Source organism: Odocoileus virginianus, chromosome 15 (genome assembly GCF_023699985.2).
Source record: "Odocoileus virginianus isolate 20LAN1187 ecotype Illinois chromosome 15, Ovbor_1.2, whole genome shotgun sequence".
Lineage (NCBI taxonomy): Eukaryota > Metazoa > Chordata > Mammalia > Artiodactyla > Cervidae > Odocoileus > Odocoileus virginianus.
Genome location: NC_069688.1, coordinates 1,861,651 through 1,885,628, shown reverse-complemented (window position 1 = coordinate 1,885,628; position 23,978 = coordinate 1,861,651). Strand labels below are relative to the sequence as shown.

At 52.8% G+C, this 23,978-nt stretch overlaps 1 protein-coding gene across 5 annotated transcripts in view; it reads right to left on the bottom strand.

The window, feature by feature from the left end:
- The window catches only part of TRAPPC9 (trafficking protein particle complex subunit 9), a 393,547-nt gene that overhangs the window by 125,408 nt on the left and 244,161 nt on the right, over positions 1 to 23,978 (bottom strand). For all 5 annotated transcript variants that reach the window (XM_070476949.1, XM_070476946.1, XM_070476948.1 and 2 more), the window contains one exon: positions 20,572 to 20,682. In XM_070476949.1, coding sequence (XP_070333050.1) covers positions 20,572 to 20,682 — 111 coding nt within the window. The remainder of the gene's footprint in view (positions 1 to 20,571; positions 20,683 to 23,978) is intronic.

Genomic DNA, 23,978 nt, shown 5'->3' with positions numbered 1-23,978 from the left:
TGCATTGCAGTTGAAAGGACTGATGAGTTGGTATTAATGCTCTGGGCTTTCGATGATCTACCTCTGCCCTGCTTCTGCGCTGTCAGAGCCCTTTGGTGCAGACTTGGCGTGTGACCATGGAGCCAGCCACCGCATGGTGAAAACAGCCTCCCTGGGCTTGCAGCCAGCTGTTAACTGTTGGCCCCAGACCTTGGCCTGCTGACTATCTTGGGAAGCTACCTGTCTTTAAGCAGTACAATTGGTTTCAGTCCTACTTTCCAGCTGTGAAACTAGCAATCCCACTCTGGACACGTCCCTCACCACACTGGACCCTTCAGCTGGGGTGGGGGGCTAATCATCAACTGACAAGACTCAGCTTGTTCTTCTTCCCTTTGCCCTTTTCTCCCTCCCACCTTTGCAGAGGCAGCAGACGAAGATCTCCTGGAGGAGGAGATGGCAACCCACTCCAGTATTCTTGCCTGGAGAATCCCAGGGACAGAGGAGCCTGGTGGGTTACAGTCCATGGGGTCACAAGGAGTCAGACATGAGTCAGCACGCACGCGTGCGCGCGCACACACACACACACACACACACACACACACATTACTTAAGCAGAACTAACAAGTAAAAGCTGTATCTATGTAAAGTGTACAGTGGGAAGTTTTGATACATGGATACACTGCGGAATGATTGCTACAATCAAGTTACTCCATGTCCATCTCTTCCCACGGGTTTTTTTCTCTTTTGGAATCTAAATAATGGTTTAATAAATATTTTTTAATATATTTCTAATTTTTTTTATTGGAGGATATTTGCCTTACAATATTGTGTTGGTCTGTGCTTTTTTTTTTTTTTTTTTGGTGTAACGAGACTATTTCAGACCTGCTCTCTCAGCAGACCTCAAGTGTGTGATGAGTACTCATCATTGTGGTCACTGTGCTGAAATCTGAGCCCCAGAACCTACTCATTTCGTTGGTGAAACGTTGTATCCTTTGAGGAAGGTTTTTAAGGGGAATCATCAGCACTTTATTCTTTTTCAAGAAGCACAAGACAAAACGTAGTTTAAAGTGAGAGAGGTTTGGGGTGTTTTATCCTGGTTGCTTTGCAGTTCTCATAGCCTCGGCCCCCACCCCAGGCTGAGAAACACCTGTCGTGGCTTTGCCTGGTGCCTTTCATGGCGTCAGATCCACGTCATCACCTGGTACACGTTACCTGGTGGTACTGACAGACGTGAGTATGTGGTGTTTTATGAAAATGGTGGTATCCCCTTTAACTCAGTCCGAAGCGTTAGAATATTTGGGGCAACCTGAGTGTGCACACAGTTCATCTCCTCTGGGGCCCGTGGTACCAACATTTCAGTAATGACGCCAACACCCTGCAACACACTGGCCAGTGAGGTGCCAAGGGGGGCTTGGAAAGCCTGCAATCTAATCACAAACTCATTTCTGTCCATTTGCCCATACGGTGTGTGAAAACCCTTCTCTGCCAGGCCTTGCAAGATACTATAGGCTCTCCCACAGCAAAGGCTAGCCCACATACCCACCTCTCCGCTTATGCTGGAACCACTCCTGTTGACACGGAAACTGCCTGGCCGTTGGGACCCTGAAATGCACTGAGAAATGCTCACGGTTCCACATTATTACAAACAGTTCTGCCAAAGACAGGGTTAAGAGGCAAAGTTACAGACATGTCACTCCTGGCTCAAGAAGGAAAAGGAGATACTCACTAGTAACTATCAACTGCCTACAAAATCCCAGACACTGAGGGAGGTTTTCCACATCTCTGGTCCCACTTAATCCCCAAATAATCTCTCAAACAGATGCAACTATCGGCCCCATTTTACAGGTGCTGAAACCTGAAAGATACAGGAATTGCACCGTGAGGAGTCAAAGAAATTAGAATAAAGGTCTTATTGTGTTGTAGCTGTTGTTTAGTCGTCCAGTCGTGTCTGACTCTTTCGCAACTCCATGGACTGTAGCCTGCCAGGCTCCTCTGTCCACGGAATTCCCCAGGCAAAAATACTGGAGTGGGGTCCCATTTCCTTCTCTGGGGGATCTTCCCGACCCAGGGACTGAACTCACGTCTCCTGCATTGGCAGGCCAGGTCTTTACCACTGAGCCACCTGGGATCAGGTCTATCTGATACAAATTTTGGTTGGGTCTATTCTGCTATACCAGTAGAATCTTTGGATTCCTGTTTCCTTGAGATCTTCCTTAAAATGGGTGGGGGGAGGGGGTCCTGAGATGGATAAATTGGGGAAATACTATTGAATACATAGCCAAATCCCCCTCTAAGATATTTACAATGTACAGTAGTGTCCTAAGTATTCTGAGACTTCCATTTAAAAAATAATTGAATTTTTCCCACTGTTTCTATTTTCAAACATATAGCAAAGTTAAAAAATTTTACAATGAGGACTAGTAAACCCACCACCTAGATTCTATCATTAATAGTTTGCTATACTTGTTTTATTGCATATCTTTAACACATTTATCTCTTTACCCATCTATTAATTCATGTTCTGTTCATGCATTTTAAAGTAAATTGCAAACATCAGTATACTTTCCCCTAAAAACCTTGGCACATTAACTAGAGTTTAATACACACAGCTTCTCTGTGATTTCACTCATTGCAAATATACCATGACCTGCTTCTGTGGCCCAACATACAGTTCACCTTGGTGAACGCAGTTGTACGCTTGGAAAGGATGTGTGTGCGGAAGCTGCTGCGGCAGTGTCCTCTAAATCCAGTGAGGTGGTGGAGAGCACTGTGCAACTCACTTCTTCACTAAATTTCTTTGTTTTTTGGTCTAATAGTTTCATCACTTCTGAAAGATCTTAAAATGCCTGGTTATGACTGTGGAATTGTCTGTAACCCCTTTGTTTTGTGTGTGCTTCGAAGCTCTGTTATCATACACCCGCACACTTACGATGACGATGCCCTGCTCATGGATTGACTGCTTTGTCATCACGGGCTTGTTTCTTTATCTCCGGTAATACTCTGTCTTAAAGTGTATTTAGTGATAGTGATACAACCACTCCACTATGGTAATGTAACCGCACTGTTTGTAGGGGGAGGCTTTTCAGTTCATTTACTTGAACCCACCTAAGTAAACTGCATCCCTTCTAGACAAAATACACTTGAATTTTGCTTTTCTGTCCTTGTAACAGTCACTATTTGGAGAAGGCAATGGCACCCCGCTCCAGTACTCTTGCCTGGAAAATCCCATGGATGGAGGAGCCTGGTAGGCTACAGTCCACGGGGTTGCTAAGAGTCAGAGATGACTGAGCGACTTCACTTTCACTTTTCACTTTCATGCACTGGAGAAGGAAATGGCAACCCACTCCAGTGTTCTTGCCTGGAGAATCCCAGGGACGGGGGAGCCTGGTGGGCTGCCGTCTATGGGGTTGCACAGAGTCAGACACGACTGAAGTGACTTAGCAGCAGCAGCAACAGGTCTCTGTTATCTTTCCCTTATGCGTTCTGTCTCTCTCTCTATATATATATATATGCACACACATATGTAAGTTAAATTGATCTGTTGACATTTTACCTACACTTCTTTACATTTTTTACTATAACCTAAGGGATTAAAATATAATTTTTTATCATCTACTTAAAAGATCGTATCATTTCATATAAAATGAACTCACATGGGTTCCTTTGCCCCACCTCTATCCTTTCTGCTATCCTTGTCATACATATTAAACTCACATACATTGTTAACCACATATTTAAAAAAATTTTTTTAAAGAAGTCCTATGTATTTAAAAGAAAGAAGAGAAAAAGTATGTGACATTTGCCTAAGTGTTTAGGATTTCTGGTGGTGCTCACTTTTACCTGAATAACCAGTTCTACCTGGCCCTGTCTCCCTTTAACCTGAAGAACTTGCTGAAGCATTTCTTACAGAAGAAGTGGCAGTTTCTTAGTTTTCCTTCATCGATAATGTTTTTATTTTGCCTTCATCCTGAAGGATGTTTTCACTGGCTATAAGGACATCAGCCGACAGCTCCTCCCTGTCTGTACTTCAGAAGTATTGCTCAGCACAGGGTTCTGGCCTCCACAGTTTATGATGAGAAACAAGTAGTGATTTACATGGGTATTTCTCTGTAGTCTTTGGTTGTGGCTTGCTGAGTGTACCACAAACCCATGCCCTGAGCCCAGGTGGGGCAGAGACTCCCGGGCCCCGAGCCCAGGTGGGGGGGCAGAGACACCCGGCCCCGAGCCCAGGTGGGGCAGAGACTCCCAGCCCCGAGCCCAGGTGGGGCAGAGACTCCCGGGCCCCGAGCCCACGTGGGGCAGAGACTCCCGGGCCCTGACTCCAAGTGGCCAGAGTCAAGCCTGGCACTGCAGAGCCGCATTCTGCCCACGCCTGCCATCTGCCTGGCTGCTCTGCCCCGTGACCATCGCTGAAGTGGTCCTAGTCGGCCATAGCTGGGACTACCAGCCTGATGACCTTCACCTGCCAGGGTTTCTATCCCTGGGGTCCCATCACGGGGGGATCCCAGGCGTGCCCTGCCTCAGCTGGCAGCCCTAAGCAGGGCTGAGGAACACGGGGATGTCCCGCCCCTCCCTAGGGACACACTGCTAGCACACGCCACCCCACCCCATCCCAGGCACTGTGCTGGCCCCTACCCTGCTTCACCGCCCCTGGGGGGGGGCCCAGATGGATGTTCTCATTAGCTGTTCCCCTGCCAAGTGGGCTGGGCCTGCCAGAAAGCCAGTGATGGGAGGCCCGTGTCTGTCATCTTCTGGTGAGGACAGGGATGGGAAGTGCCACCCCAGGGCCCCTTCACTTGCCATGATCACCCTGTGGTGTGTGCGTGGGGGCAGCCACAGCCTTGGCCCCATCCCCAAATCCTTTGGCCTGACTCCTCTGCTGGGAGGCAGCCTCCGGGGATGTGGCTCAGGAGTGAGTGCCTGGAGCACCCCATGGCCTGGAGGGACAGGCTCCCTGGAGCACCCCACGGCCTGGAGGGACAGGCTCCCTGGAGCTGTGAGCCTGGAGGGACAGGCTCCCTGGAGCTGTGAGCCTGGAGGGACAGGCTCCCTGGAGCACCCCACGGCCTGGAGGGACAGGCTCCCTGGAGCACCCCACAGCCTGGAGGGACAGGCTCCCTGGAGCTGTGAGGCTGGGGCGGGAAGGGGGCCTTGCCAAGGTGCCCACAACCCCTCTGGGCAGCGTGGCCTCCTGGGCAACAGGGGAGCTGCGTCCCCTGCCCTGGACATGGGGGGGCCTGGATGGAGTGTGGTCCTGCCACATCCCCACCGGCCACGTGCCATGGCACAGCTGGGCACAGCTCCCCAGCTCGCCTAAACACAGGCCCACAGTTCCTCTGAGTCCAGGCTCTCCTTGGGCATCGTCTGATTCATTCGCATTTTTATTTTTTCCCCCATTTCATCATGATGCTTCATTTCCTTCCATCTGGCACTATGAGATTTGCACGGTATGAAACTGTAAAAGGAAGATGATGAAGATGATAATGGTGGTTGGAGGGGATAATGGCAGAAGTTCCCCAATTAAAATAAATCTTAGCTTCAGTTTTCTTTCCCATTTCACTGTCCAATAATTTGTGTCGATGCAGAGAGAGGTGGCAGAGGAGATGAGTTAAGAAAAGCCCGGCTGGAAGAGCTGTTCAGATGAGAGGCTTCCAGTCAGGAGCGGGCCCCGGTGCCAGGGTGGATCCACCAAGGAGGTCGCCTGCCAGCCAAGGGGCGTGCCTGGGAGTCCGAGTGGAGGGCTGGCCAGCCTCGCCCAGCTCACAGATACCTCTGGCCTGCCTCCTCTTAAAAAATCTCAAGTCACTGTTTTAAACACAGGAACGTTTTGGATATTCAGTCAAGTTTCCGATTCTCTCAACAAGTCAGGTGATCACGCAGCACGAGCCACGTCCTGCAGGCCCCCATGGGCCAGCGGCAGATGGCCGGCCCCCTCCTGCCTCCTCCCAGCTCCTCACAGAGGTGGTGTCCATGCAGTGGCCACCACCCACAGCCCACCCCTCGCTGTGACCCTGCCTCCTGGGGCATCGTTGTCACCGCTCTGAACGTAAGAGGTTTCTTCACGGTCCTAGGCTTTAGGATGTACCACATGAACAGCTGTTAGATGTGATCAGACTGATGCGGAATCAGAACGCGTGAGCACTGGCTGGCCTGGGCCGCCCCACAGGGTTGGGGTGACGTGGGACGGACGGACGGACGGCCGCGGGCGTGCACGCCAGCCCCAGAGCAGGGGCCTCTGTCCCCACCCCACCTGCAGGCCCCGGGGGGACAGGGCAGGCCTGCCCAGCACAGGGCCTGGGAGGCTGGGTGAGGGTCCTGGCTGGCGCGCTTTGTCCCCGCAGCCCTGCCAGGCATCCTGCTTGGCCCCCTGCTCGTCTGGCTGCTCCTGCCTGGCCCCCAGCACATCCCTCCCCCCTGCCCACCAAGCTCCACTCAGCTGTGGACCATCCATGCCAGTGCCCAGCCCCGGCATCACGTCTGCCAGGCCTCCTTCCAGGCTGAGCTCATTCTCCAGCTTCCAGGACATGTCCCTCAGACAGAGCAGTTAGCACAGGGTGGCATGGTCGCCTGCCCACCTGCCCATCTCTCTCTCCCAGTCCTCTGAGTGTAGAGACCATGTTTTATTGACCTTTGTCCTGGGACCCTGAGAAAAGGGGATTCTCCTCCTCACCTGTATCCAGAGGCTGTAGGTTGCCAAGGGCAGGGGGCAGGGAAGGGAGGAAGCTTGAGATAAGCAGATGCAAGCTATTATACACAGGATGGATAAACAAGGCCCGACTGCACAGCATGGGGAACTATAGTCAGTGCTCTGTGATAAACCTGATGGAAGAGAATACAGAAGAATGCACACTGTGTGAAGTCAGAGAGGGAAGGAGAAGTACCACACGACATCCCTCATACGTGCAACCTAAAAAGAAAGGGTCCGAGGGAACTTACAAAACAGAAAGAGACTGACAGACTCCAGAGAACGAACTTGCAGTTCCGGGGGTGAGGGGAGAAGGGTGAGGGGAAGGACAGTGAGGGAGTCTGGGATGAACATGTACACAGCATGACATTTAAAATGGACAGCCGCTAAGGTCCTACTGGAGAGCAGAGGGGACTCTGCTCAATACTGTCTGGCAGCCTGGATAGGAGGGGAGTCGGGGAGAATGGATGCACAGTCATGCATGGCTGAGTCTCTCTGTTGTTCACTTGAAACTATCACATTGTTGTTAACTGGCTATACTCCAATATGAAATCCAAAGTTTTTAAAAAGAGGCTGGAGGGAGGGAGGAGAGGTCAGTCTGGGAGACATATTTTGCTCAACTGTTTTATCTCTCCTTTGGCTCCAAAAAAGTACTGTGAGGTAACACTACATACCTCAAGTGATCAAGGGCTTTCCACTGGATCAAGGGGTGTGGGGGGGGGCAGCTTTGCTCTGCCTGTAGGTAGTATGAGGTGGGGGACTGGCTCCTGCTTTATCATTTTCTTTCTGGAATTTCTTTGTTGCGCGTAATTGCCAATTCCACATTGTTAAGGACTTTTTCCTTCTCATATTTTAATGGTTATGGCATTTTCAACACGAAGCCAGGCTCCCTGAAAGATTTTTCTAGCTGAATCGATCTTCTGCAAGGTTGAATTCTGTTTTCAAATCCCCAAAGACCCACAGGAGTTCAGGAAGCCCACCTCTCTTCCTGTCTTTTCAACGTATTTTCCCCTTGTCTGCTTTCTGAGCCGCGCAGGCACTGCGGGGCTACCGCAGCGCTGGCTCTGTCTACCTGTGGTCAGAGGCTCCAGGGCCCCACTCCACGGTCAGCCAAGGGCAGTGGCAGCGGAAATAACACATGACATTTACGTTCGCATTTCCACTTCACACTCTGCCTTCCGAGCATTTGCATCCACGGCCCTTCCCACCTGGCAGGTTCTCCTCTTCCAGCCAGCCCAACAAGGAACCAATCAAGGAAGACAATGTGAGAGACAGCCGGGGGACCCTTCCACCCCGTCACCCACCTCTACTAGCCAGAGAACTCTCAAGGAGCAGAAACGGGGTCTTCACCTTCTCTACACGTGTCTGAGGAACAGACAGCAGGAAGGAAGGAAGGTGGAGAGTCTGTGAGCACACAAAGGTGTTTAGACTTCCCTGCATAGGAGGAGAGGCTTGCTTCAAGTATTTCAAGTGGGAAACCAATGACATATCTACATGATGATCCTGAAATGGGAGGGCAGACTGCGTGGAGGAGTGCCCTGTGAAGTCAACAGAAGGAAGGAGCCTAAAGATGAGCACACTGTCTGGGAAGACAGCTGGAGACAGAGGATAACCCGAAGGCCAGTGTGGCAGCGAAAGGTGAGGCAGGGTGCCAGCCACCAGCTGGAGGGCTGCCTAGAGACCACTGAAGAAAGCTACCTACATGCCCCAAGGGGGCTGCTGGGAGCCGCCCATCGGCTAACCCATCCTCATCGCCTCAGGAGATGACACATGGAAAGCTAGTCAACACTCTTACTGGGATGCTGAAGGCGGTTTCAGTGGCTGAGCAAAAGTAACTGAAAAGGACTCTATAGCTGCCAAGAGGGAATAAGTGGAGTGAAAAAGCGAGATCAACAGCTGCACCCAGTGATCATCTCAGCACTGCAGCCTCCCCTCAAGGGAGCACTGACCCCAAAGATGCTTCTCCAAACACACCTGATTTTCTTTTGTGGTCGGGAACAGGCCGTCTGAATCTCTAAAAAAGACTCCCACAGTACGGGGGCCCTGGTGGGACAGCAAACTCTGGGAGGTGCCCAGGCCGGCAACGGGAGATGAGGTGAGGGTGCCCATTGTCAAGTCCAAATCCACCCCAGACAGATGAAGCCTCCAAGTCCCCAGAGATGACACTGCACTCCTGGTGGACAAACAGCACATCCAAATGGATACACAGAACCAGAAAAACAGACAGGCGAACATCACGGCTTCGGAAAACTGAAACGCACCTGGTCGTGAAATGTAGAGAGGTTTTTTCTTTTTAAAAAAAAACCTGTACGTGTTTAAAATAATACTACTACATGCACTAAAAACAAAAACGCAGAAGAGAAGATTCCCGGTGACTTCCTGTGAACACTGTAGCAGCATTTCCCTCCAGTCACGTGACCTTACGTGCCGGTCTCTCTTATGTCAGTTGATTTGAATGCACCGTGTGTCACGTTACAGATCCCAGCTTACGCCCCACCACCTCCACCTGTGAAGCAGTGGACACTGTCCGCATGGCAGGACTGGGCCTGGAGGGGCTGGTGCTCGGTCCTAATCCTGGGTCGTGGACTCCAGATCCTCCCAGCCTCTGGAAGCATCGGTAGGTGTCCACCACGTGGTGAGCAGGCAGACACAGAGCCAGCCGGTCAGGTACAGGGACCGGCGCCGGCGGGTCCACAGCCCCAGATGGCTGTGAGCTGTGGCTGGTCCCAGAGCCTTGGCAAGAACCCAGCCCGGGTCTCAGCGACAGCTCAGGGACGTCCCAGCCCCGCAGAGCCAGGCCCCGGGGCCTCCCACTCCAGGCAGGGCGCTACCTTCACGCTCATCGAGGGAGCCTGTCTCCCCAGCCCGAGTCTGCTGGCATCAGAACCCTCGCTGTGCAACGAAGCTCGGCGTTACAAACTCTACAGAAACACAGTGTCTGACGGCTGCGTAACAGTCAGTTACACAAAGGCACTGTAATTCACGGATCATGCCCTACTGTCGGACATTTCGGTTTCTAAAAATAACACAGACATAAGCACCCTTGTGCTCACCCTCGCTCTGCAGTTGAGATTTATTTTCATCCGGACAGTGAGTGCCAAGGAGGCACTCTCTCACTGGCTAGGAAGCTTTCAGGGCTCTTTGTTACAGGATCTCAACCGGCCCTGCATTAAGGCTGCAGCACATGTGCCTGTATGTTCATGGACACCCTGGCACTTCAGGGCAGAAGATCCAGACACGGAAGGGAGGGGACACCCAGAGGAGCGGGACCCGCTCCTTGAGCCCTGTGGGCCACGGGGAGTTCTGCCCTCCCAGGGCCAAGGGAGACATGGGACAGAAGCTGCCTCTGACCAGTGCCCCCAGAGCCAACTTGGTAAGGCACTCCCTCCAGCAATGTGAGGGCCGACAGGAGCACCTGGATGCTCTAGGTGCAGGGCAAGGGCAAGCCTCCGAGGCACAGGCGCCGGGGTGCGAACCCCATGCCCAGACCAACAGCTGAGCTCAGACTGCAGCCTCCAGGACTACGAGAAAGAAATTTCTGTCGTTTCCGAGGCCGCCGGCCTGCTGTACTTCATTATGGAGGCCCAAAGACAAGGAGGTCACCTCCCCATCTCAAGGTCTTTAATGTGACCACATCCGCAGAGTTCCTTCCGCCACATAAGCGAACACGTGTCCAGGTCCCAGGGACTGGAACACAGACATCTCTGCCTCCCACCCTTGTTAACCACCTGGTCCTGCACTGGGCCCTGGGGGAGAGGAACAACAAGGAAGGCGTGGCCCCCAGAGTCACCACCTGCTGGGAAGAGACACCCGTGGAGAGTGGCCTCTAACAGCCACCCGGTGCGGAAACCGCGGGACATGGAGGAGGAAGCGTCTTGGGGGTCGGGCAGTCTCCAGCAGAGAGGACGTCTGGACGGGCCTGGGAGGGCAGACACGCCCCCCAGGAGGACAGGAGGGAGAAATCCATCCCCCAGGGAGAGGGCAGAGCACCAGCCACACCGACTCTGCAGGCTCGCTCTCTGTCAGACACCCCAGCTCCACGCCCGACAGGAGCCCGGGGCCCTGGGACCTAGAGGCAGGAGCCCGGGCTCGCTCTCCCTGCGGGTGGCGGTGAGACCGCGGCGCCTCCTCGGAGGCCTCCCGGTCCCCGCCTGCGTGGAGGGGCCAGGGCTCTGAAGATCTGAGTGCCCCCTCCAACTTCCAGCTTCCAAAGTTTGTTAAGAGGTATTTTTCACCACAGTCATTACAAATACTCAGAAGAACTGCATCTCCAAAAGAATACTAAGAGTATTTAAGAAAACACTAAGAGATCAAATAAGGGGAAAAAAAACAAACAAACATGGCAAGACTGTGTAATTTCAGGCATTCAGCAAATTCTTGGGAAAAACAATGTTTGACAGAGGCTTGATTTTTAATTTCCCTAAAATACTTAAACACTTCTGCCAAGGAACTCTGACCCTAGTGCTATTAATAGGCACACTTGAGAAGATGATTCAGAGAAGGAGGCAGAGGAAAGCCATCCATGACACTATCCAAACAGGGACGGACTTCCTCCCCAGGACAGAGCACAGAGGAAGCTTCGGGTTACGCTGATCCAATGAAAGCCAGGAGGTGGTTGAGGGGGGCACTCACAGCCTCTGCTCCACACCCCCCAACCCCAGGCTGCATCTACGCTGAACTGCCCAGGCAGACAGGAACTGTCAGTCTGTCTGTCTTTGTTCCCTGCAGGGCTCCCCCTCCTGCACCCCCGTGACTCCAGCATAGAGCATATGGCTTATTCGTCTGCAGACCCTCGGCACCAGGCACAGGGCCTGTAGAAGGGTGGTTAAGAACACTCCCGCATGGTCTGAAACACGCCTTCTACAGCTGCCAATGCTAGCCTGTTCTGCTCCCTGAGTTTGCAGATTCTCCCCCATGTGATACCCTGGAAAACTGCTTTTCTTGGGCAAAAACCTGGAGAGACATCAGGTCCTCCCTGCCCCGTCTCCTCTGAACAGACCAGGACAGGCACATGCCTCTCGGGTCCAGAGCTGCGGAACGTGGGCTGACAAGGTGGGCCTCGGGTCCCATTTAGCAGAGACAGTGCCTCCACGGATTTTTGATTGTCAGAACTACTTATCAAGAACAAAGGTTCCCAGAGCAAAGCAGCTTGGCCTCTTGGTCTCCAGAAGCCAACCCCCCTGCCCCCAAGGTGTCCATTAGCATTCAGCAACCAGAACCTCTTCTCCCTCTTCTAGAAGCATCTCCAAAACACACAGTGCAAACACAAACAATGCAATTACTTATAGAAAAGAGAGAAGAGCCCAGGGGAGCGAGGCAGCCACGTGCTAAGCAGGGAGCCTGCTGCGTGCTGAATGCAGAGCAGGTTCATGGGGAATGATTAATTGGAAATGAAAGAATTTCCTCTAACCTAACCACCATCACACAGCCACTAAGGAAGCAAGGCCGCCCAGCATCCTGGGGCCCGAGCAGCCTCCAACACGAGGCTTCCCAGCACAACAGCCCGAGTTCTTCTGGAGGGACGTTTTTAAAGAGAAAAAGGTCCCTGGAACATATCAATTCTGGGAGGAAAAAAAAAACCCAACGAACTTTAAACAGGATGTTAATAGGAGGCTGACTCTGGCCAATACCCAGGACCACTCCCTCCAGGCCAGGCTCTGCGTTAAGAGGCGAGGGCTCCAGGGCAGAGGGACGAAGCCCCTGGCTTGACCTTCTCATCCTAGAGGGGAGCTGGACACAGGGCGAGGTCGCGCCAGGGGGCCCCGGGGCAGCACCAGACACCAGGTGCCCTGAATCCAGCCCTCATTGGACTCCTGCACACGTGGGGCGGCACATGCGAGGACTCTGGCCCCACCTGCCCGAGCCTCTCCGACGAGGGACAGGGCAGCCACGGTCCCAGTCCCCTCTTTATCAGATGACTCGGGCTGCCCTCACTGTAGGCTGCTGCGGCTCAATAAGCAAGTTTGTGAGGCTGCCAGTGTGATGCCCAGCGCCCACCAGGTGTCACACACCCACCCCTTTCCGGCCCCCGTGTTCCCTAAGCCTGAGCACAGAGGCTGGGCTCTCAGCCAGCGGCCTGAGTCTGACCACAGCTGCCCAGCGAACCCCAACTGAGACAACCAGGGGTTCATTTCCACGCCGAGCACACATGTGCATCACACCATGTGGCGTGGGCATGTCTGTGTGCCCTTTCCCGCGTGGCACCAGTGTGGCACTTAGGACATGACGGGGATTCTGGTAACACCTTCTGAAATGATTTGGAGCACAAAAGAATGAAGGGTCAACTGTCACCTTATATGAACAATATGGGACAAAAGCAACCATTCTCTAAAGACAGCAAAAATGAAAGATGAAGACACAGAAGCATGGCCATTCCCTTTAGACACAAAGGACATACTTGGAGTGCAGCCCCATCCACATCTCAGCGCCCTTCCTGCAGGACTGCCCACCGACCCCTCTTTGACCCCAGGCTGTCCTGTGACTCGTTTGACCAACACAGTGTGCAGAAGTGACACGGGCCACATCCAAGCAGAGACTTCCCCAGCTGCCGTGAGGCCTGTCCCTTTCCCTATTCCTCTCCCCAAACCAGCATAAGGGTCACGAAAGAAAGCAAAAAGGAGCAGAGCTAAACCGTGGTGCTCACAGAACGTGAACAAGAAACAAACCTTTGTGTTTACTAAACAACTAAGATTCGAGGTCTTTTGTTACTGCAGAGAAACAGCCTAAACTGAATGATACAGAAAGTGATTCAATTCGGTTCCTAGGCCCTAGGCAGGGAGCCAGCAGGGCAACAGTGAGAACGTGACCCCCGCCCAGAGGTGGCTCCCATGGCAGAGACAGACGTGCCAGGGTCACAGCAGGAGATGCAGAGGATGCGTGGAGAAGCGGCAGGAGGAGCAGGGAAGCCTGAAGCTCCCGGGATGAGGAGCGGATGCGCAGGCTGGGTCCAGCAGGGCCCTCCCAAACACAGCACGGAGCCCGGAGACCCCCCCCCCCCCCCAGGCACTGTACTGTTTCACTCCAGCGCTTTCTTTCTCTTTTTTTCCCTTCTGCTATGGAACAATTGGGCACTGGGTGATGAAAGAGGCAGGAAGGGGTACTTTGTTTTTGGCTTTTAAAAATGCATGATGATTCTGGCAAAAATAAACAAACTCTTAACCATATATGCTCATCAGTCATGCTTCTTGGTATCAAGGAGCTGAAAACTTATGTCCACACTGAACCCTGCTCATGGACACTCAGTGCTAAAAAGAGATCAGCTATCAAGTCATGAAAAGACATGGAGGAAGAACCTTCAGCGCGTTGTCACTAACAACAGAAGAGAGCCTGAAAAGGCTACATCCTGTATACTCCCCACTCTGTGACCTTCTGGGAAAGGCAAAACTAAGGAGGCAGGAAGAAGACCAGTGGTTACCAGGGGTCAGCGGGGAGGGAGGGATCAACAGGGGAGCCCAGGGGACTTTGCAGTGATGGATACAGGTCCTTCTACCTTGATCCACACCCACAGAATACACAAGTGCAAGCATGAGACAAACAAAACACATCGCCGGTCTGGGGGGTGGGGGCATAGAACGGCGTGCGCACTCGCTCTCCTCTATAACCTGAACTGAGAGACTCGCAGCTCTGCCCTGTGACCCGACTGCCCCGCACCTCTCGGGTGCCCGTTTGCTGCTCTGGCCCTCCTCTGGTGCCCCCGCTGCACTGGTCTAGCATTCAGCCTTGCCCTTGACCTACGTGATTGTCCAGTCACTGGCTGGCCTTTCCCTCCCAACACCCTCTGGGTCCTCTGAGCCACTGTCCTGTAACACCTGCATCTCCAGTGCCTGGAAAGGACGGAAGCTCTCGACTCACAGGCAGAACCACCCATGGAGCCAGCAGTGGGGGTCAGGGGTGGGGGCTGCTCACTGCAGCAGGCCTCCTATGACCTGGTGCGAACCCCAGCTCGGACACCTGCCCACACCCAGGCTCTCACCAGCCATCACCCCTTCCAGACACTTCCTGAAAGGTCAACCTGACACTCTCTGGCGTTGAACTCTCTTGTGACCATCCCTTCCCCTCCAAGGACAGACGTGGCTTTATCGTGGCTTGCATAGGAAGATTTCAAGCCGGCAGTAAAGCTGTCATTTGTCCTGCAGGTTAAAACTGGAAAACCCAAATGACAAAGGCATCTTCAAATGTGTCCATCGTTAAAAATGTACTAAGACTCATTTCCTTCCACCCTGGCATCCAAGGTCCACTAAGTTCCGGCCCAGACGAGTCCACTCCCACCTCCTCCCGCAGTCAGGCACAGGAAACACCCACCTCTCCCATCCTAAGCTCCAGTGAGCTGTTATTCAGGGAAAAACAACCCTTGCCCTGGAAAAGCACAAACAGTGACCAGCTTCCGTTGCTTTTGGAGGGGGCAGCATAACATAGAGCAAACACACACAGATGCTGCTCCCCTGATCCAGACCCTCTCCACTCCCGTCAGCTCCCGTGGACATCCAGGATGCCGCCTCACCCCTGGGGGCCGCAGCCTGGTCCTGCCAGACCCCGAGCCACTCAGCTCCAGGGCCGCGCCAGCTCCCAGAGGCAGCGGCAAGGCTTCCCCATCCCACCGGGTCTCTGAGAGCCCCAAACAGCACCAGCATTCCCCTGATGTCTCTGCCTGAGCAGCTGCAGAGCCTTAATTATCCGACGAGTGGGGTAACTTAGAGCACAGAGACGCAGACGCAGAAAATGGCTGCACTTCTTCATCTGGTCATTTTTCAAACCCCAAACACAGCATGCTTATTATGCGTTTCATCCTCAGCTTATGAAAGAGTCAGTGAGTTTTCTTAATGTTGACTGATCCGCTGGGGATGAAAAGGCATGCGTGTGGGGTGCAAGGTTAGATAAGAGGAAAAGATCTAATAACAATGATTCCATCACAGAAAGCAGATAAGCCAGACACCAATGCCTTCTGATGGAGATTCTTTGCAAAAGAAAAAAAAAATCACGGAATATGACGAAGCCTCTAGAGCTTACTACCGATTTAATGAGGAATAAAGAAAATGAAGTCAGTCACAATAGCAAGGTCACTACCACCAGAGGCACCCAACTGGCCAAGTCCCCACTGGGGGCCCTGATGTGGTCCATGGACAGTTGTGAGAGAGATGTACAGGGAACCTACAGATTCAAAGCGGACAGGATGCTAATCGACCTCGTGAGTTCTGGTTGCAAACAGTGTTTAAAAAACAAACATCACCAAGGTCACTGGAAATGTATACACTCATATGAAGGAGCTGTTCGCTTTAAAACACGGTACGGCACTGCAGTTAGGTTTTTAACAAGGCTCCCATGTGGACGATTAAAATGTTTACAGATGAAATAAGAGGTCGCCTTGAATCTTCAAAATTACACAAGGACATGGGGAAGCTGGTGAGGGAGAGATGGAAAAGACTGGCCATGAATCACTAGGGGTAGAAGCTGGGTGAGAAGTCCTCTTATGGGCACCTTCTGCACGTGTTTGAAGTGTCCACAGGAAAGTTTCCCAGTAAAAGGAAGAATAAGGACACGCCCCTTCCCTGCAGCTCCATCACTGAAGTGGCCGAGGGGACCCTGCTGGGCTTCTTCCGCCCCTTTGGCAGGAAAGCCGCTCTAGGACCCACGTGTGTGCTGTCCGGACACGTGACGGGCTCATCTATTCCCAGAGACCCAGTGGGGCCCCCAGGGAGGCGACACCCGGACCAGACAATGCCGGGCCACAGAGTGGGTGGGGGTTCCCTGCGAGGGAGGGCAGGACAAGGCAACATCTGCCACGGAAAATAGATTTATGAGTAAATAAGGGTCTTCGTGAAATTTAATTTTAACGGTTTGATAATTAAGCAAAAACACAACAATTATCATATCTTAATTTTTCCAGTAAATTTGCTGCTGGGGACACTGTATTTTCTTAAGGAAGTTTACGATGTTTCACTCAGAAAGCGTTCTACGGTTTCTGGCCATCTTTTGAAACTGGAGGCGGAGGGACGCCCGGGCCTGGGGACACAGCCTCAAGAGCAGTAGGTGACTCCCGAGGAGAGGTGTAGGGGCCACAGGGCAGCCCTGGGCTCCAACTTCCACCAACAGCATGGCCTCAGCCTCGCTCGCAGGAGGCAAAGACGGGCACAGTGCCCATACCCTGAGGATGAGGACTAAAGGCGAGAGTGCCTGTGAAAATGGGATCCTCTTTCCAACACCCCTCAGGTAAAAGTGAACATTACTACAGGCACCTACCTAGCTTCAAGTCCCAAGGACATTCTCAATGTCATGACCGATGGCATGCAGCCCCAGGAAATGTCATCGGGGGAGACCAAGCATCACAAATCGTGTCAGGCGGAAGTGAGGTGAGCAAACGGCCCTTAATTACAGAATTAATGTGTCAGCCAGGCCACAGAGACGGAGATGAGTCACTCACGTCCAAAGGGCCTGTGACAGGAAGAGATGGGAAGGTGAAAGGTACTTGCTCCGTCCGTTTGCTGAGATACTTTTAAATTATAAGATGAAAAGAGATCTCTCTAAGAAATATGGGGATTAAGAGTGTTATTTCCAGTTTGGAAGCTCGAATATTCAGCCTATGAGGCAGTCCCTCATGCCTCTCACCGGACACTCAGCAAACGCTTGAATCCCTGAACACCCTGGAAGTTGGAGCCCAGCCGGCCCCTCCGCTGCCCCTCCGCCCAGCCTGGATGGGTGACAGTGGATTAGTGCTGCTCGCGGCTTGCCTAAGGCTGCACAGAGAGGAGGAGGAAACAGGGACAAAACCCGCTCCCCCACTGCTGCAGCCATCCTAACGCTCAGCTACGGGGTCTGGCAGACCCGAGTCCCCACCAAGGGCCTCCGATCTGACTCAGTCTGCCTGTCTGTAACCCATGGATAGACGTTCTTGTGCGGGGGTGCTAGGAGGACAGACTGCCGAAACCGTTCCTAACACCTGGGGCTCAGATACTGAGACTCTGCACTCCAGAGGATGTGTCACTCTTATCCTGGGCACACTTTCCTACCCGGAAGGAGTCGGGGAGAGACGCAGGCACCCCACAGCCCAAATGGAACTGGTCCCTCCCCTGTCCAATGCCTGGTGCCCCAGGATGCCAGGGCTCCACCAAGGGCAGAATCACAGCTACACAGCTTTCAGTGACAGCTTTTCGCTGAAGGGGAGGCTGTGCCACACTAGACGATCACACCAGAGTCTGAGGACTGCTCCACTGCAGGGGGGCCCACCCCAGGGTGGCCAAGCCTGTCCAAGGGTGGCCCACATCAGTGTCGGGGAGGCTGAGGTGCGGTGGCTGGCTCTGCACAGCGCGGGAAGAGCCTGGCGGGGGTTGAGCTCAGGGCTCCAGGGGATGGGGGGAGTACGGGGCCCCGCGGAGACACACCCTGGCGGGACGAGGACCACAGCCCAGTCTCGGGACGTCCCATGGCTGCCGGGCAAGGTCCACCCACCACAGCTCCATCAGACCAAAGGCCCAGGACCCCTCCACGGAGACAGAGCACATGTCAGAACCAGGAAGGCTGGAGAGGTCTAGAGGTGGGCACAGGGACTCCTGCGTCCCGCAAACACAGCACGCCCGTGGGCTGGTGGGGCCAGGGGAGCAGCACCAAGCTGACTGCCCAGACAGATGGAGCATCGTGACCTTGGCTGTACTCCCCCGCCCCCCCCCACCAACCCGTGCCACGTGATCATCACTCCCTGGCCAGGGAGGGTCCAGACTTGCTCATCCTGACGCAGGCTCCATGGGGCATGTTCTGGAAGCATCAATATTTATTGAATGAATATTTTATGAATGAATAAAGAATGTGTGAGTTAGGAGCATTGAGAAATGAGGACTTAAGCACAAAGCTTAACAAGGAAGAAGCCGGAAGCACAAAAACGAACTGTGCTGGTTTGTGAATGGGCTCGTTAACATTGCTGAGACTTCCGGCACCGCCAGGAGTGAGTCAACCTTAGAACAGGCTCGGCGATCTGTATATTTTTTAAAAGCAGGTTTTATTATTGGTGCCATGAGACGACCTGAATGGTGCCCTCTGGGATCTCAGGTTGCATCTAAACACCTAGACAAGGCAGATGGTCTCCTGCCCAACTTGGAGACCAGCACATGGCCCAGGCGGCTGCTGGTGGCCTTGACCCCAAGGATGGGGCAGCGCCCCAGGCAAGAGCTGTGCTTACGCCCCAGACCCAGAGCATTCAACGCCACTGCCACGGCCTCCACAGGGCAGCACCTGGTCCCCGCAAGCAGCCACACCCCGAGAACCCTCAAGAACAAGGAGTTGTCAGGCGGGGTGGGTCCTTCCTCTCGCGGGTTAGGCCGTACAGCCCTCCCGACTACCAGCCCCAGACGGCGAGCATGACCAGGCACTCCTGGGTCACCACTGATGGGGGCGTTAGACGGCCGCACCCCGGGAGCGACCTCGTGTGGATCAGCACGAGATGGGTGAGCGGGCGCACGCGGGAGCCAGGCACAAGGCGCCGTCGGAGGCCGAAACCTGACCACATCCAGCTCCAAAGCATCGCACTGACTGAGAGTGACTGAAGGACACAGAGACACACGGCGCGGAGCCACGTACGCCGTCGAGCAAACACCCTGGAAACAGTGCTTACTGCGGCCGCAAACAAACGCGATGACGCACTGGTGCAGTGTGGAGTGATGACGCCACGTCCTGAGACACAGAGATGCCCAGAGGAGGAAGAGGAAGGGAGGTGGCGGAGGGAGTCAGGCTTGCTGCTCGCCATTTGCTCATTTCTTCCCAGTGTCTTCTTATGAGCTGAAAGAATTCCTCAGAGAACATTTTCCACCCATTGTATGAAATATCCCGAAACTAACACTTTACTCTGTTTGATCAGCTCACTCCATCCGCCTTCCCAGCCTCCTGCCAGGAATCTAACTTTTTAGGCATTCCCGAGACTAGCGCAGCTATCACAAGACACCACCCCCAAGTCCTCCAAGAGGCAGAGTTTCATGTGTGCTGACAGTTTTCCTTTTGATACAAAATCGATTTAACAGTGGGATGCACAAATCTTAAGGGCACATTGGCTAAATCTTAACAATGGCAAAACACCTGTGTAACCCACACCCAAATATTGAGTCACACAACATGACCATCACCTGGAACATGCTCTGTGCCCCTTCCTGGTCAAAGCCCACCCGTCCTCTCCAGAAGCAATGCTCTGCTTTTAGCATCGTCGCAGCAGAGTCTTGCTGGTCCTGGGGTCTCAGATGCCTGGAACCATGCTGGGTCAGGCACCTGCACTCAGCGGGAGCTTCCTGACCCCACCCACGGTGCTGTTTTAGGAGTTTGCTAGTTTTGCCTGCTGAGTAATATTGCACTAGGGAAATGCCACCATTGGGTAGTTCCGCTCCCGTGATGGACACCCAAGCTCTTTCTAGCTTTTGACTTGGGATGTTCTTTACAGGTCTTTTGTAAACATTTTTTTTTTCAACTTTACTTGAACAACTAGCATTGGGATAGCTGGGTGGAGTATGTGTACGTTTACTTTTGTAAGAAACTGGCCTCCATGGGCTGAGCTTGAGTGACGGTGCCCCTCTCTCAAAGGCCTGAGCCTGGCTTGGCTGCTGCAGCATTAACTCCTCCAAGGATCTTCCCACTGATGCTGATTTACGCCCCTCAGATAGATACCCAGTGCCCCAACACAGCTTTCCTACGGATTTGAAAGTGAAAGGTCTCGCCCAGAGGTTTGGGTGTCCTTCGGCATGGTGCTTGACGGACATCGGCCGGCTCTCCCTTGACCTGAAGACCACTCCCATCACTTTCACTGAGCCTGAATAAGGGCCGCAGTGTCTCTGAGAGGGGGGCCTGACTGCCCAGCCCCCAAGGTCTCAGGGGCCGGCCTGGCCCGGCCCCCCGTGGGTGGCGACAGCAGGGCCAGGGGCCCGCGGGGACACACTTACCGCTGGCACTCGCCTGCGTGCAGGACGAGCTCCTCGTCGCTCCGGGCGCGGACACTCAGCTCGTGCTCCGTGGAGTTGAAGACGTCCAGGAGCAGGTGGCTCTGCCGGGTGCTGCGGTGAAAGACAGAGCCTGTCAGCATCTTCTGACAAAGAGGAGAGTGACCCTGCCTCCCCTCCCCGAAGATCTGACGGTCCTGGGCACGTCAGAGATGCGGTTTATCAAAACGTCATGCCCCCCAGACACAAAGGCTTATGGAGAAGACTCATCCTGAACCGACTGTGAATTCTACACAGTGGGTTTGCACAGGAGGCCTCCTTGATCCTGGGGCACATACTTATAACCCACCTGCGCCCTTTACATGGGTGACCTTGGGAAGGGACCTTGAGTTCTCCAAGCCTCACACATGACCACCAGGACGCCTGACTCAGCAGGAAAGCACTCGGCATATGGTGTTGTTCAATAAATGACCACAGCATTATGGTCTGGGATTTCTGTGGGTGCCAGGCTGGGTGCTGAGCAGGGGTACACAGAGAGCCGTGTCCACGCTGCATGCACATTCACCGAGATTCCTCATGGAGACCGCCCCTCAGTCCCTCCAGAACTGTGGGCAGCACCATGAGGTCACTCACCACCCACCTGAAACCTCATCTTCCTGCTTTCACTACTGCAGATGGTAAAGCTACAGAAACCAGGTGCCCACCACCCCAGGCCCCGAGGGGGGTGGCCACTGGACGAAGGTCCACCAAGTAATCAGCTTCCAGAGACCTCCCACCCCAAATAAGATGACGAGCCCTCGAAGGGACTATGTCTCCCTTCCGTCTCCCGACTCCCTTCCTCCCCACTAAGTAGCAGTAGGACCCAGAAAGCTCAGGGCTTTCGGGGGCGATGGGGACAATCACCATGGTGTGGGGGGTTGGGGGGGCCTGGGGGGTCTGGGAAACGATAGTACATGCTCACTAGCTACATGCGTAAAAGAGAAGTCCAGCCACGCATGCTGAGGTTTGTGTTGGCTTCCATTTGTTAGGTCCCCATTACAGTCGAATGCTTGCCTAAAACTAACATGGCATCTCAAATGCCAAGTGTCACAGCTGGCGCATGACAACTGATCGAGAAGCATCCGCTCATGGAAACCGGGATACCCGGGCCCAAGACAGGAGCAGACAGGGTAGCCAGCCATTCTCCCTCTAGGAGGAAAAGGGTAGCTAGATTTTCATAGAAAGAAAAAAAGAGAAGACTCAGAAAAGCATCTGTGCTCTGGGTCATTTTCAGCTGAGCGTTTCTTCAAAATGTGACCTTCCAAAGGGCGTCGGAACTCTCAGAGGTGCTTCTCCAAGTGTGGTGATGTAAGGTTTTGCTGCTGGTTAAGCGAGGGGGAGAGGGGACGCACACCCACACGTGCCTGGCTGCCCGCAGGTGGTTAATTCATACAAGAGCCCAGGGAGGTCGTCCTCCCGAGACTCACTGAGGGCAGAGGAGAGGGCAGCTCAGGAGACTGCGAAAGATGCTGGCGGATGGCTGAGACCGTCCACACCTGGAGCTGGAAATCCTGCAGAGCTCACAGGGGACGAAGACGCGTGTTCCAGTCCAGACCGCGACCTCCGTCCTTCCCAGAGAAGGGAACTGAGGTGGAGAGGGCGCCATGACTTGCCCAGGGGTTCACACACACACACACACGCGTGCGCGCACGCACATACATGCATACACACAGAGACTGGCATCACCTAAAGGCCACCTGGCACGTGTGAAATACCACATTTTCAAAACACGCACCTACTGCATGCACCTACTCTCACGGGAGGAAGGGCGGCAGCGGCTGGATCGTCTGGCCGTGCACCGGGAGATGTCACCCAACGTGTCTGCGGTTGGTTGTAGGTTCTGTGGGTGGGGGTGTCCTCCCAGAGGTGCAGCACTTGGGAAAACATTTACGAGCTCTGACAGCTGCCTACGAGAGGGCTCTTCACTCAGCCCACAGGAAGATGAGCTTTCGAGAATGAAGACCTATTCCACCCTTGTCATAACTTCATGAAATCTTTAATCACAGCAAAATCTTTCATCAGGAAGGGGAATTCATAAAGCATTTATCAGAGGTGGAAAACTGAAGTGATTTTTTTAAAGTAGAAAAGACAAGACTCAAATCGGTGTTGTTTTCACTTGTGGAATATAGGTGTTAGATATAACTGCACAGAAAAGATGGATGTTGGAATATACTTTTTTGGCTTCTATTTTTTTCTGACTCACTGTCTGATTGCGGAGGCAGCTTTAACCAGGGTTTCTGTTCCTCCTAACTGCTGGCAGCATGAGATGTTGGTGGATCTTCACTTTCTATCTTTTATTCATAAATTAATTCCCTTTCCCAAACTGCTGCAGTACCATGTGCCACCATCATTTCACTTACCCTGTGTATCTTTCTATATCACTTTGGATAATTCTCTTAAGCTTTAACCTGGGGCTTGAGCATATAATTCACATATAATTCTTGTGTGCTTTTTGGTTTTATTTTTGTTTGTTTGCTGTTTGTTTTTCTGGATCCAGCTTTTTGGAGTGCAGGGAAGCCCAGGAAAGCTACCTGGAAGAACTGAGATCACAGCAAAGCTTTAGATACACCTGCTTGGTCAGGGCTGGCAGCAAAGTCCCAGCCGCTGAGAGGAGCCTGGCGTGCAGTCGGGGGGCCAGATGAGGCTGCCAGGCGGAGAGGAACAGCACGGTCCACACAAAGAACGACGCGTGTGAGGCCACGCACCGTTTACTCGGTCCACAGTCAGGACAGTTTTATTTTTTAATTCATATAAATATCTACTGAGTCCCTGTCGTGTGCCAGGTACTGTTCCAAGCACTTGGGATATGGAAATACACAAGAGAAACAGGGTCTCTGCTTCCACGGACCCCAAATTCTTGTGAGGGGAGTGAGCCAGGAAAGATAAGGTGAATTAAAAGTAAAAAAAAAATATAAATCATATTTCGTAAAATAAAGAAAAATGGATTCAAAAAGGTTGCTGAATACAGAGTTAAGACATACATCCACACACAAAATAACAACATTCCTATATATCAACTAAAAACAATGCTAGAATAATAATTTTTTAAAATATATCTACAATAGCAATGCACCTAGGAATAAATCTAACAAAATGTATACAAGACATTTATGGAAAAAATTCTAAACTTTTATGGAATGATATTAAAGGTGATGAATAAATACAGAGATGTTTTATGTTCCAGGATAGGAAAACTTGGTATTTTTAAATGACTCATTTCTTTTCCACTCCAATAGTCTTGCCTGGAAAATCCCATGGATGGCATAGATTGGCAGGCTACAGTTCACAGGGTCACAAAGAATCAGACACGACTGAAGCAACTTAGCACGCATGCAATTCTTTCCTGGTTTATATAAATTTAATGTAACTCA